Source organism: Erinaceus europaeus, chromosome 21, assembly GCF_950295315.1.
Source record: "Erinaceus europaeus chromosome 21, mEriEur2.1, whole genome shotgun sequence".
NCBI lineage: Eukaryota > Metazoa > Chordata > Mammalia > Eulipotyphla > Erinaceidae > Erinaceus > Erinaceus europaeus.
The window spans coordinates 4,166,777-4,179,993 of NC_080182.1; the positions used below are offsets into that span (position 1 = coordinate 4,166,777).

General features: G+C 49.4%; 1 protein-coding gene across 3 annotated transcripts in view; it reads left to right on the forward strand.

Annotated features, from left to right (window-relative positions):
* EEFSEC (eukaryotic elongation factor, selenocysteine-tRNA specific) overlaps window positions 1–13,217 on the forward strand; it is a 247,760-nt gene that overhangs the window by 135,122 nt on the left and 99,421 nt on the right. For all 3 annotated transcript variants that reach the window (XM_060180298.1, XM_060180297.1, XM_007526878.3), the window contains 2 exons: window positions 5,178–5,274; window positions 6,398–6,562. In XM_060180298.1, the coding sequence (XP_060036281.1) occupies window positions 5,178–5,274; window positions 6,398–6,562 (262 nt within the window). The remainder of the gene's footprint in view (window positions 1–5,177; window positions 5,275–6,397; window positions 6,563–13,217) is intronic.

A 13,217-nucleotide genomic window follows, 5' to 3' on the forward strand; every position in this document is an offset into this window, starting at 1 on the left:
CCTCTATCTTCTCTGTAAATAAAAGGTGAAGGTGAGCAGAATGTTATGCTAGAGATTTCATTCCTGAGGCTCCAAGGTCCCAGGTTCACACCTACCACCCACCCACCACCATAGCACAAAGCAAACAAACAAACACCACAAACAAGCAGATAGTTTGGCCCAGGATGCCATTCATGGTGGGGACCCCAGGGCTGCAGGAGAAGAGAAAGGTGGTAGCCGCACTGGGCACAGGTGCGTTGAAGTAGGCTTAGCAAGTGTTCGCTGTGGCCGTGATCTTTCTCTTGTGTCTTTCTCTCTTTATCTCTCTCATTAAAAATAGTAACATGGGGGGGGGAGTCGGGCCGTAGCTCAGCGGGTTAAGCTCACGTCGAGCAAAGCGCGAAGACCGGCATAAGGATCCCGGCTTGAGCCCCCGGCTCCCCACCTGCAGGAGGTCGCTGCAGATCTTTCCCTATTTAAATTAAGTTATTTTAATGTTTTTATTTTTTAATGTTTATTTATTCCCTTTTGCTGCCTTGTTGTTGTTATTATTGTTATTGATGTCTTCGCTGTTGGATAGGACAGAGAGAAATGGAGAGAGGAGGGGAAGACAGAGAGGGGGAGAGACAGACACCTGTAGACCTGCTTCACCGCTTGTGAAGCGACTCCCCTGCAGGTGGGGAGCCGGGGGCTCGAACCGGGATCCTTCCACTGGCCCTTGCGCGTTGCGCGATGTGCGCTTAACCCGCTGTGCTACCGCCCAACCCCCCCATGTTATTATTCTTAATGAGAGAGATAAAGAGAGAAAAACACAGAGAGAAGCACCAGAGCCCAGCTTAGCTCTGGCTGACGGTGGTGCTGGGGACTGAACCTGGGAGCTTGGAGCCTCAGGCACTGAAGTCTTTTCATCACCATTATGCTGACTTGCCAGCCTGCAGACCTTTCAGTGTCTATCTTTTTCTTTTTAATTGAGATATAAATCACATAATACCATTAAATCTACCACTGCAATGCCTGCACACTTGCACCATCATCATTATCTGAGTTTAGAAGCCCTAAATTGCACTGACTCCCACCCTTGAGAACGTGCCGGCTTGTGCTGTCTCAGTAGATGTATATATTCTGGACATGCTACATAATATGCCACCTTTTGGGTTTGATTTTCTTTCTTTCTTTCTTTTTTTTTTAAAAGACTTTATTTATTCATGAGAAAGATAGGAGAAGAGAAAGAACCAGACATCACTCTGGTATGTGTGCTGCCAGGGATTGAACTCAGGACCTCCTGCTTGAGAGTCCAGTCTTCATCCACTACCACCTCCCGGATCACGCATTTCTTTTTCTTTTTTTTTTTTTTTAACATTTTTGTTTATTAATTATTGGATAGAGACAGAGAGAAATTGAGAGGGAGAGAGATAGAGAAGGAGAGAGACAGAGAGACACCTGCAGCCCTGCTTCACCACTCGTGAAGCTTTTCCCTTGCAGGTGGGGGAGCATGGTAATGTGGGCACTTAACCAGGTGTGCCACCACCTGCTCCCCCGACTGATTTAATGTGGGCACATTAACCAGGTGTGCCACCACCTGCTCCCCCGACTGATTTCTTTTTCTTTTTTTTTTTCTCACCTCCAGAGTTATTGCTGGGGCTTGGTGCCTGCACCACAAATCCAGTGCTCTGGGAGGCTATTTTCCCCCCCTTTTGTTGCCCTTATTGTTTTATCGTTGTTGTGGTTATTATTGTTGTTGTTATTGATGACTTTGTTGCTGGATAGGACAGAGGGAAATCAAGAGAGGAAGGGAAGACACGGGGAGAGAAAGACACCTAAAGACCTGCTTCACTGCCTGGGAAGTGACTTCTTTGCAGATGGGGAGCCAGGGGCTCGAACCGGGGTCCTTAAGCTGGTCCTTGCACTCTGTATCATGTGCACTTAACTTGCTGTGCTACCACCCCGGCCCCTTGATTTCTTTTTCTTATTTAATGTTGATAGAGATTTGTACTACTTCCATTTTTAAAAAATATTTATTTTCCCTTTTGTTGCCCTTGTTGTTTTATTGTTGTAGTTATTACTGTTGTTATTGATGTCATTGTAGTTGGATAGGACAGAGAGAAATGGAGAGAGGAGGGGAAGACAGAGGGGGAGAGACAGACATCTGCAGACCTGCTTCACCACCTGTGAAGCGACTCCCCTGAAGGTGGGGAGCTGGGGACTCGAACCAGGATCCTTAAGCTGGTCCTTGCGCTTTGCGCCACGTGCGCTTAACCCGCTGAGCTACCGCCCGACTCCCGGACTACTTCCATTTTGTTTACTTTTATGAACAGTGCTGCCGTGAACGTACTTGTTTGAGTACCTTATTTGTGTCATTTTGGGCATATGCTTAAGAGTTGAATGACTAGGTTGTATGATCATTCTGAGTCCTCTGTAGTAAGTAAGTAAACGGGAGAGAGGGAGAAAGAAGAAAGAGAGAGAAGGAGGTGAGAGGACCACTGTCATTCATGATGCTTTATTTTAATGTAATGCTGGGGAATGAGCCCAGAGCCTCATGCCTGCAAGCCAGGTGTCCCAGCCCCTTACTCCTTGCTTTTAGCAGAATTTTTTTTTTTAACCATATGGACTTCTAAGTTGACTTATTATTTTTTTTAATACTTAGCCCTTTGAACTTGCCTCCTTATTATCTCTGACTGCTGCTTTTCCTGATGAAAAATCAGCTATTTATCTTACCGAGAAGTCGTGTATGAGTGAGCCGCTTCTTGGTGTTTTCACGATTCTTTCTTAGCCCGTGGCCTTCTGCAGTTTGATTGTGAGGCCTCCCCTCCTTGGAGTTTGGTGAGTTTCTTGTCTGTGCAGATTCATATCTTGCAGCAAATTTAAGAACTTTATGAAAGTGAATTCAAATGCTCTTTTCTGCCCTTTCTGTGTTTTCCTCCAGGCATTCTATCGTGCACATGTCTTTATATGTGTGTCACGTAGTTTTGGAGTTGTGTTCACTCTTCCTTCCTTTGTGGCTCTCAGAGTGGCTAATTCTAGTCAGTCAGCTTTTCGACTTGCTGATTCTCTTGCTCCCACAGATTTGGTGTGCTGCCCCGTTAGTGAGATCTTCTCTCAAGTGATCATGTTTTCAACTCTAGAATTTCTATTTTTTTAAATAATGGCGAGTCTTTTTTTTTCTTTTTTCCTAGCTGCTGAGACATTATCCTCGTTTTTCCTCCTTTAGTTCTTTTAGGTACAACTTCCTTTGTTTCTTTGCGCACGCGTGAAGTAGCAGACTTAAGGTTTTGTTTAGCAGTGCTTTTTCAAAAACAATTTCTGTTGACTGCTGTGTGTGTGTGTGTGTGTGTGTGTGTGTATGTGTGTGTGTGTGTGTTGGGGGGGGACATACTCTCATTGCCTTGTATGTATTATGGATTTTTGTTAAAAACTAGATGTGTTGAATGTGACAGTTCTGGAAATCAAATTCTCCCTCCCTCCACAGTATCGTAATTTGTTGTTTCGCAACCTTATTTGCTTAGTGACTTTTGTGAACTAATTCTGTAAGTCAAGTGTGACCCCTGAAGACTGCTCAGTGAGTTTAGTGGTCAGCTGATGATAAGAGGGAGATTTCCTCAGATGCCTAGAACCCAGAGGTCTTTCACTCTTGGCCAAGGGATTGCATATTGTTTGGGGCAAATATTTAATGCTCAGGCAGGTGGCTGACAACTGTGCCTGAGCCTTCACTCCTGATTGCGCTGAAGCTCAAGGTCAGCCAGAGGAGAGAACTGAGGGCCATCTCCTGTCTCTCTTGAGGGTGTGTTTTGTCTAAGGCACATCCTCAACTCTATGCCTGCATGTCACCTTCTACATTCCCATGAATATGTCAGAGTTTTCCCAGGCTTGCCATGGGAGTCCACCCGCCTCTCTCCCCTCAGCTTTTTCTTCTCAGCTTTTTGATCAGCCTGTTTGACCAATCTGTTATCCTCCGCCTCAGGCAGCCCTGATGTTAAGCAATTGCTTGTCATTATTTTTGACAAATGCCCCTAAAGGAAAAGACCATTTGCACTGGATCCAGCTCCAAGCAGGTCAAATAAAGAAAGCCTTGCAAGTGGGGTCTTCCGGAAGCCACCGGATAGGGCCTTTGACTCAAAAGGTCTGCACTCAAACCTTTTGTGCCCTCCAGTGACTGTCAGGCTGCTGGTCTCTACAGTGACCGCAGATGTTGGACACTGAGGCTGCTGGGAACAGGGCAAGTTACACTCCTCAGAGCTCCATTCTCCTTCCAAGTGAGCTGTCTGTCTCGAGTAAGCAGTTCACAAATTGCTGTAAACCTTCTGTTAATGTCCAGAGTTCTGAAAAGGTTGATTCTGATCTTTTTTTTTTTTTTTTTTTTTTTTTTGCCTGTGTTCTTACTCTTTTTATGGAGAAGGCATTTTTGGATGTTTTCACTCTGCTGTCCTGCTGCGTTTTTCTTAGTGTATGTCAGTCTTAAATTTGTACCCCATGGATTTATTCTAAAGCCAAGGCAAACAAACAAAAACCAGTTGGTTATGTTTACAAACATCTTTACCACAGTGTTGTTTTACAATAGTGGAAAATGTGAGATATTCTAAATGACTAACATTAAGGGGGAGTGTATACACTCTGGCATGTCCTGCTCTGCAGCTGTTGGGCATGGGAGAAGAGGCCAGGAGTATGGTGGCAGTGTAACCAAGAGCTGGTTCTAGAGCTTGAGGGACGAGTTCGAATTTGCCACTGACTTCTTCAGCCAGTGCCTCAGGGAAAATAAACTAGTTTCTCTAAGCCTCTGTTTCCTAGCTGTGAAGCAGTGACAAGTCTACAGCAGTGTTGTGAGGTTTCAGAGAGAGCACCCAGGTTATACAGTTGACGTCGTCAAGTGAGTTACCGTTATTGCTGTTAGCCAACAAAAAGCAGAAACTAGATTCAAAGGACATGAAGTCAGATTCCCTGAGTCTGTCCAGGAGGGCGCAGGGTTTGCTGCTGTCTCCCGGGGGTTGGCAGGGCCTGCAGGTGGAGATGTAAATGAGGACCCCTGCTCAGTGCTGCCCTTCGCAGAAAGTGTTTCCGTCTGGGTCCCGATCTTCTCTGCTTAGGAAGAGCACCTGAGGAAAGGCAGAAGGGAGAGGTCAGCTGTGGACTTGGACCTGTCCTCTCAGATATTCTGTGGCTTGCTGTCAAACTCTAACCACATGGGCACTGTCTTTCCCTTCCAGGTTCCGAGGAGCACCCATTATCCCTGTGGCGGCCAAGCCTGGGGGACCAGAGGCCCCCGAAACAGAAGCTCCCCAAGGCATCCCAGAGCTCATCGAGGTACTGTGGCTTGAGTTCAAGTTGGCCTCTGACCCCAGCCCCCCTCAGACAGCCTCCTCTTGTGCCTTGCTTGATGAGAGAGAGAGAGAGGAGTAAGAGGGTTTAGACCTGGTTTCTTTGCCTGCTCCTCCCACTCCCTCCACCCCCGTACACCTGAACAGAACCTCCCTCATCTCCCTCAGGGTTAAGCTAAACAGAAAGGTGTCCTTTCTTCAGATGCGCTCCCTGCAGAGTACTCGGATTGCCTTGAGTAGGGTGGCTGGGCAGTGGGACGGAGTGAAGGCCCAGCCCGAGGGCCAGAGCAGCTTATATTTTTCAAGGACCCCCCCGTGGAAGTGGTGGCTTCATCTCCCAAAGCCACAGGTCTGAGAGCCGCTCTCTCAGTCTCAGTTGATAGTGGGCAGAGGCAGGAAGCCCAGTCATTCTGAAGGGGGGCCGGTGTGGGTAAGGTAGGGTTGGGGTGCTGCTGTAAAGATGACCCTGAGCTCAGGGACTGTGGCTCTCCTCTGCCGAGGACTGGGTGCGCAGCCCGGAGGGCTGGAGTGGTAAGCTCGCTCTACCTGGCCCCACTGCTGGCGCCGTCTCTGGCACTTGGCACTTGGCCGGCTCTCTCTCGCCTTTATTTTCTCACTTCCAGGGTAGGTAGGCAGCAGCACCACCTGCCTCATGCAGTTAGTGAGGGGCTGAAGGCTTGTAGTGCGTCGTGTTCTCATAATGGTGGTCTCTCTCAGTGTCCAGACAGGGGGTTACTGCGGGTCCCAGGGCAATGCCAGGATATGCCAGAGGCTGGCTGGTGCCTAGTGTGTAGAAGTGACAGGCCTGAACGAAATCCAGGGATTAGGAGGACTCTCAGTCTGCCTGAGCAGGTCCCAGGACGCCAGGGAGCAGTGGAGCAGGGCATCCCTATGGGCGACCCCATGACTGCCTCTGCTGCAGTGTGGAGGAGACAAGTGTGGCCATCCCAATGGGAGAGGGTGCAGGACACTGAGGGGAGCCCCTAAGAGTGCGGTTGAGGCCTGTTTTCCTGGACCAGCCTGCCCGCCACACACTCTACCCCCTTCCTTTCACCCTGCCCTGTCCGGCTTCTCCCCCAACACCCCGTGGCACTCCACCTCTCTTCTAGCTCCTGACGTCCCAGATTCCCATCCCAACGAGAGACCCCTCGGGACCTTTCCTCATGTCGGTGGACCACTGTTTCTCCATCAAAGGCCAAGGCACTGTGATGACAGGGACCATCCTCTCGGGCTCCATCAGCCTCGGCGACAGTGTGGAGATCCCTGCCCTCAAGGTCAGTCTTCCTGCGTCCTTCCTGTTGAGCTCTGTCTCTAGCCTCAAGGGCGGGAGGTAGCTCCTTGGCCTGCTCCTTGGGGCTGACACACCAGCTCTGCTGGCTGCTTCCCCTTTCCCAGCTTGATTCCAGAAGGACCACTCCCCTGAGTCCTCATTGCAGCCCAGAGAGGTGTGTGACGGGCTGTGCTGAGGTGCTCAATAGAGATAAAGAAATGGGCCCAGGAGGAAAGGTGGGCTCAGGACCTTACGGTCAACCGGTGGGAGTACTGTGTGTCAGGCCGCTGTCCTCCCAACTTCATGGGTTGAGGGATAGGCATTGTGGGGTTTCTCTCTGGCTACCTTATACTTAACCACAGCAATGTTAAAGTAAAGACAGAGGCCGGGAGCTGTCTCAGTGGGCAGCACTCATGCTTGGCAGCCCCGGATCTCCAGGTCTGTCCCTGGCATTCGAAAGCACAGAGATAATTAGAACCTGCTCTGTGTGGAGCCAAGCAGTCTGAGAGACACATAGATGACTATCACTCTCCTAGTAACCACTGGCAGATGCCATGCTAGCCCCTGGAGGGTCCTGTGAGAGATGGACACTTGGCGTGTCCCCATCGCCCCTTCCCCCACCTCTAGCGTGGCCTGACACTGGTTAAAAAGGCGAACTGAACATTTTCCTTCACTGGGATTCTCTGAGGATTTCATTTCATTCTCTGAGGGCTTCATTGTCAGCCTCCCTAGTCGCCTCATCACGTCAAGGTCTGGTCAGAACTCTTAAGACCTGGCCAGGGATTCCGAAGCCCAGGGCAGAGCTGAGAGGGACTTCTAATGCAGGGAGAGGAGGCACATGCCTGACCCTGTGCTCTCTGTGAGGGATGTTGCCCACTGTGGGGGGCACTGAGTACCTGAGGTATGTGGACTGGGAGTGTGCACTCACCAGGCTCTCTCCCTGGCATTGTCTGCTGCACCCACCGGGTATACCAGTCAGGGGCCTCCAGAGAAACAGAAGCCAAAGATGTGTTACACCTACAGAGAGGCATCTTACTTGATCATGAGCTAGCCCACACTCAAGCCTTTACACATCAAAAGAAGATTCCATAAAGATAAGCAGGAAACCCAGCAAACGGGAAAAGATATTTGCATGCAACACTTCAGACAAGCGGTTAATATCAAGAACTAATACAGATCAACAAAAATAAAAAGACCAGCCCAATAAAAAAGTGGACAGAAGGGGAGTCGGGCTGTAGTGCAGCGGGCTAAGCGCAGGTGGCACAAAGCGCAAGGACCGGCGTAAGGATCCCTGTTCGAACCCTGGCTCCCCACCTGCAGGGGAGTCGCTTCACAGGCGGTGAAGCAGGTCTGCAGGTGTCTGTCTTTCTCTCCTCCTCTCTGTCTTCCCCTCCTCTCTCCACTTCTCTCTGTCCTATCCAACAACGACAACAACAATAATAACTACAATAATAAAACAACAAGGGCAACAAAAGGGAACCAATAAATAAAATAAATATTAAAAAAAAATTTTTAAAAAAAGTGGACAGAAGATCTGAATAGACGATTCTCTAAAGGAGAGATACACTGGCCCACAGACATATGCAGAAATATTCTAACTCACTTATTATCGGAGAAATGCAGATTAAAACCACACTGAGATTCCACGTCACACCTGTAAGAATGGGCTCCTTCAGTACAACGAGAGAAGACGGTGTTGGATGTGGAGAGAGAGGAGCTCTGTCACACTGCTGGTGATGGGTGCAAACTGGTGCAGCCGTTATGGAGAACAGTGTGGAGACGCCTTAAACAAATACAAATGGAGATGCCATGGGACCCAGCAACACCACTACTAGGCATTTGCCCAAAAGATATAACATGCACCCCCATGTTTATAGTGGCTTTATTCACAACAGCAAAAACTTGGAAATGACCAAAATTCTGTTTGGCAGATGACTGGATAAAAAAGTTGTGGGGCATATACTCAACAGAGTATTATGCAGCAATAAAAAAGGATGATGTTGTTTCCTTTGTGATAAAGTGGATGGAATTGGAGAAGATGATATTCACTGAAGGTGAATATCGACAGGAGGTGAAGGACAGCTACAGAATGGTTTCACTCATATGTGGAATGCAAATGATTGAATATACAAATGTAAAAAAAATGTCAACAATTGTCAAGACTGGGAGAAGTATAGTGGCTATCTGTGGGGGTGGGGATGGGACACAGACCTTTGGAGGTGGGTGTGGTGAAATTAAAAAAAGGAAAAAGAAAGATGTGGTATATATACACAGTGGAATACTACTCAGTATTAAGAGTGATGAATTTGGGGCTGGGTGGTGGCGTACCTGTTTGAGTGCACATGGTTGAGCGCACAAGGACCCAGGTTCAAGCCCCTGGTCCCCACCTGCAGGGGGAAAGCGTTGTGAGTGGTGCAACAGTGCTGCAGGTGTCTCTCTGTCTCTCTCTCCTTCTCTATCTCCCCTACTCTCTTAGTTTCTGGCTGTCTCTATCTAATAAAGATAATTAAAAATTTTAAATAAATTATTGAAAGGAAATAGTTTTTAACAAAAGAATGATAAATTCATCTTCTTCACCTCATCTTGGATGAAGCTTGAGGGAATCATGTGAAGTGAGATAAGCCAGAAAGAGCATGGAGATGGGATGATCTCACTCATGGACAGAAGGTGAGAAATAAAAAATAGAAAGGGTGGCAGAAAGTAGAACTTGGACTGGGTTTGGTGTAGTGCGCCAAAGTAAAGGATCTGGGGCCAGGGGTTTGAAGGGGGAGGTGCTTGTAGGTCCTGGTGCATCGTGGTGGAGGAGGGCATAGGCTAGGGGAGAGGGTGTTTTCATGGACAACTGGTAATTTTCACACATTGTCAACAACTGTATTTACTATAAACCATTGATCCCCTTACAATAAAAGAAAAAAGAAAAGAAAAAGTTGGGTTTCTAGGATTCAGTTGTAGGAACTACTCAGCAGATAGTGTTGCCCTGTGAGGGGAAGGGTGAGTGACCCCAGGGCGGAGCTGTGGGCTAAAGGGCAGGGACTTTGGGCTGCCAGGCAGCAGTGGGGCCAGTGGATCCTCTGAACTGCAGGGAGGTGGGGGGTCAAGTCTGAGGACCAGTCTCGGGCCCCAAGCCACCTTGGGAATCGTCCTGTCGGTTTTCAGATTTCCTTGGGAAGTGTTCCCTGTGTCCCTGCATTCCCCCACTAGGAATGGGAATGCTTTTCCTGTGCCTATTTGGAAAGCAGACAGCTTGGGGTCCGGTGTCACAGGCCTATGGTTGGAGGACATTTTTGTCCCAGGATGAGCCATATGCAGAGCCCTCTTCCCTCTTTGATCAGGTGACTTTGATCATGAGATGATTTGGGGGCTTTTGAGCTGATGAGGTTCAGATGAGATTTGGGACATAGAGTTGATGCCATGAGGATGTGTGCTTCACATATTGGGGTAAACATAAAGTTTTAGATTCAGACGGTAGATAGTTGTGGGTTACATTTTTGTGACCCCCTCAAAATATGTGGCCACCTAGAGCTTTCAGTTATGGCCTCATTTGGAATAAGAGTCATGACTGATGTCATTAAGGTAGGGATCTCAAGATGAGATATTTCTGGATTAGAGAGTGTTCTTTATCCAATGGTAAATGTCCAGAACACAAGAAGTTCTTAGAATGGAAACAAGCACGTGCAGATGGAGACAGTGTGCAGTGATGTGGCCGCAAGCCAAGGAATGCTAGGGGAGTTCACAGCTGCCAGACGTAGCAGAGAGGTGTGGGCAGGATTCTCTCTTAGGCACACCTGGGGAATCAGTGTCACCGACATGTTCATTCTGGGCTTCCAGTCACAGAACTCTCGGGGAATGACTTAGGCTACAGGTTTGTGGTAATTAGTTGTGGCAACCTTTGATTTTAGATGAGGGTCAGTAAGGTCTTAGAGACCCTTACAGTCTGGGGCAGGTCCTTCACCACTCTGAGCTGTGACTTTCTCTTAAGGATTCTATGTCTGCTCACCTCCTGGGGGTGCAGTTGGCATGCATGGGGTCAAGGTGGAACTATTGCACATCTGTGGCCAACCCTGCCTGCTCCTTTCTTTTCCCAAAGTCCCATCCCAGAAGTGAGAGAGCCTAGACTGGGCGTGAAGCTGCTACCTGGCAGAGGCAGCATTTGAAGCCATTCTGTCATTTGCAGAATCGGGCTCTGCCCATGGCATCCACAAACCCCGGACACCGGCCAGGACATCCTGAGGCACAGCATTTCCTCTCCTGGGGCAAGACTTCTGGGCCCCCACCCACACAGCAGCTCAGTAGATGAGCCGGTCTGCCTGCCGGGGTGATGGGTGGAGATAGACATCCCAGAAGCTTCTGAGGTTCAGAGCCCCTGCCTGACCTCCTTTCACCCCAGTCCTCCACTAACCACAATTGGTGGCCAGTGCCCAGCAGGCAAAGGGGGCATGGCAGGGTGGGGGCCTGAAACTAGATGGCCCTCTGCCTAAACCCAGTGACATCCCTGTCAGATTTCACTAATCGACTTAGACACATCTGACCGCGTGAACTCCCTCAGAGGCGGGACACAGCCATTCCAAATAAACAGTCACATTCTCCTCCTGGCTGGGGCTGCCGCCTGCCAGACCCCAGCCCTGATTTCTGCTGCCCACGTCCGTTCCCAGCTGGGGCCCATTAGCTGAGCAAGGAAATGTTAGGGACCGGGGAGTGAAGAAGAGCCAAATTCCATTTAGACCCCCGGCACGGCTGGAACGCCAGCCCCCAAGCGTGGCCAGCCTTCTCCGAGCTAGCTCTCTCTAAGGCCTGGCCTGGGAGAGCCTTCTGGTGAGATCTGATCTTAGGATTCCAGGCTAACGGTGCTTCTAGTGTGACCAGCTGGGTTGTAACATCAGAAACTGGCAGAGCTACAGACTAAGGAGAGAGAGAGTGAGAGAGAGAGAACACCAGCCCAATAGGACCCACGCCTGACCTTCATCAGCTCTGTAGCCCAGGCAAACTGCGTAGCCCTCCATGGTGTGCTGATCCTCTTGACACAGACTTAACAGCTATAATGGGGTGCTGGGTTGTGTCTGTGCCTTTGGACCATGGGCAGTGGTATGGTGCCAGCCAAGATGATAGGTGAAAAGTTCCAGCACCCAGGAGGAGTGTGAGTGTGAGCAGATACTTTGTCAGCTTCTGTACTGCCCTTCAATCTTCCTTCCTTCCTGTGGACTGCCTGCTCTGGGTTCCAGAAGCAATGTTGGCTATGGTGGCTTTCCCAGAAGTCAGGAAATAGTCCTTCTCAGGGCTGCTAAATGAGTTAGTGAGACAGGAATAAGCTTCGTGGCCCCTGGGAATCTATGCCAGTGTTCTGACGATTGTGCGAACTCTCCGGGAGGCACCTATTTAGGTGGTAGAATGGTTAGCGAAAAGCTCAGATCTTGGTAGCATATGCATCGAATCATGTCCACATTGAGATCATTTTTCACTTTTTAAAACGTTTTTAAATTTTATTTATTATTGGATAGAGACAGAGAGAAATTGAGAGGGGAGAGGGAGAGAGACAGACACCTGCAGCCTTGCTTCACCACTTGTGAAGCTTTCCCCCTGCAGGTGGGGAGCAGAGGCTTGAACCTGGCTCCTTGCATAATTTAATGTGAGTGCTTAACCAGATGCACCACCGCCTGGCCCCAATTTTCTACTTTCTTAAAACCTTCAGAAAGGAAAAAAGAATCTTTTGGGGGAAAATGATTGTAAATGTGCCAGGGAGTGGACCCAGGGCATCGTGCCAGGGAGTGGACCCAGGGCATCGTGCTACTGAGCAGCCTTCCCAGCCCAGTTCTCTTCCTTTCCTTTTTTTCTTCTTTCAGCTGAGGAGGGAAGAGAGACCCAGAAGATAGGCGTCATAGCACGAATACCCATGGAGCTCCCCCAGTCCTATCTGTGGTGCTCCTGTGTGGTGCCAGGCTGCAGATTCCGGGCCTCATGTGCAACAAGGTGTGTGCTCCGCTGACTGAGCTATCCCATGGCCCCAGGAAGATGCCCTTTAATACTCCTCAGCATTGCTACTTTTCCCTCTGTCACAACTATGGGAAAGCAATCACAGGGTAAAGTGATACTGTGACATCTAGAAGAGGCTCCATGTGACATCTGCAAAATCTATTCTTTTGCCCCAATAAGACAGCTTTGGGGATACTTCCTGATCACAGAGAAGCAGCTCTCGCCTTCCCTATCCAGCTGGGGCTTCCACTCCCTCCTGGGCACTCTCTGGGTGGGCACTTAGGCATGCCTGGTACTGTTTGCTTCTGCCTGCCTGCCTGCCTCTCCTCTCAGCGCTCTGCTTTCATCCTCAGGTCTGGCCTTGAGGGACCCCAGAAAATATTGGGTGAACAAAACAGTAGGAGACAGTCCATGAGGCACGTAAGCTGTCTGTCACAGAATTCTGATTCCAAGTTGATGAAATGACCTTAGTGGGCTGTGTTTAGAACAGCTGCGCGACTCCCACCCCTGCAGAGCCCTGGGTAGGGCTGCTTCCTGCTTGGACTGGCAGCCCTCAGAGGCTGGTTGGTGCGAGGCTGAAGGGCTGCTGCTCATTTCTGAGGGTGACTGTGGGTCAGGGGCTGGGGCCGCACGTCCACCTTCTCCAGCGCCCCTGGGAGCCAGAGCTCAAGACAGCATTCCCTTGGGCTCTG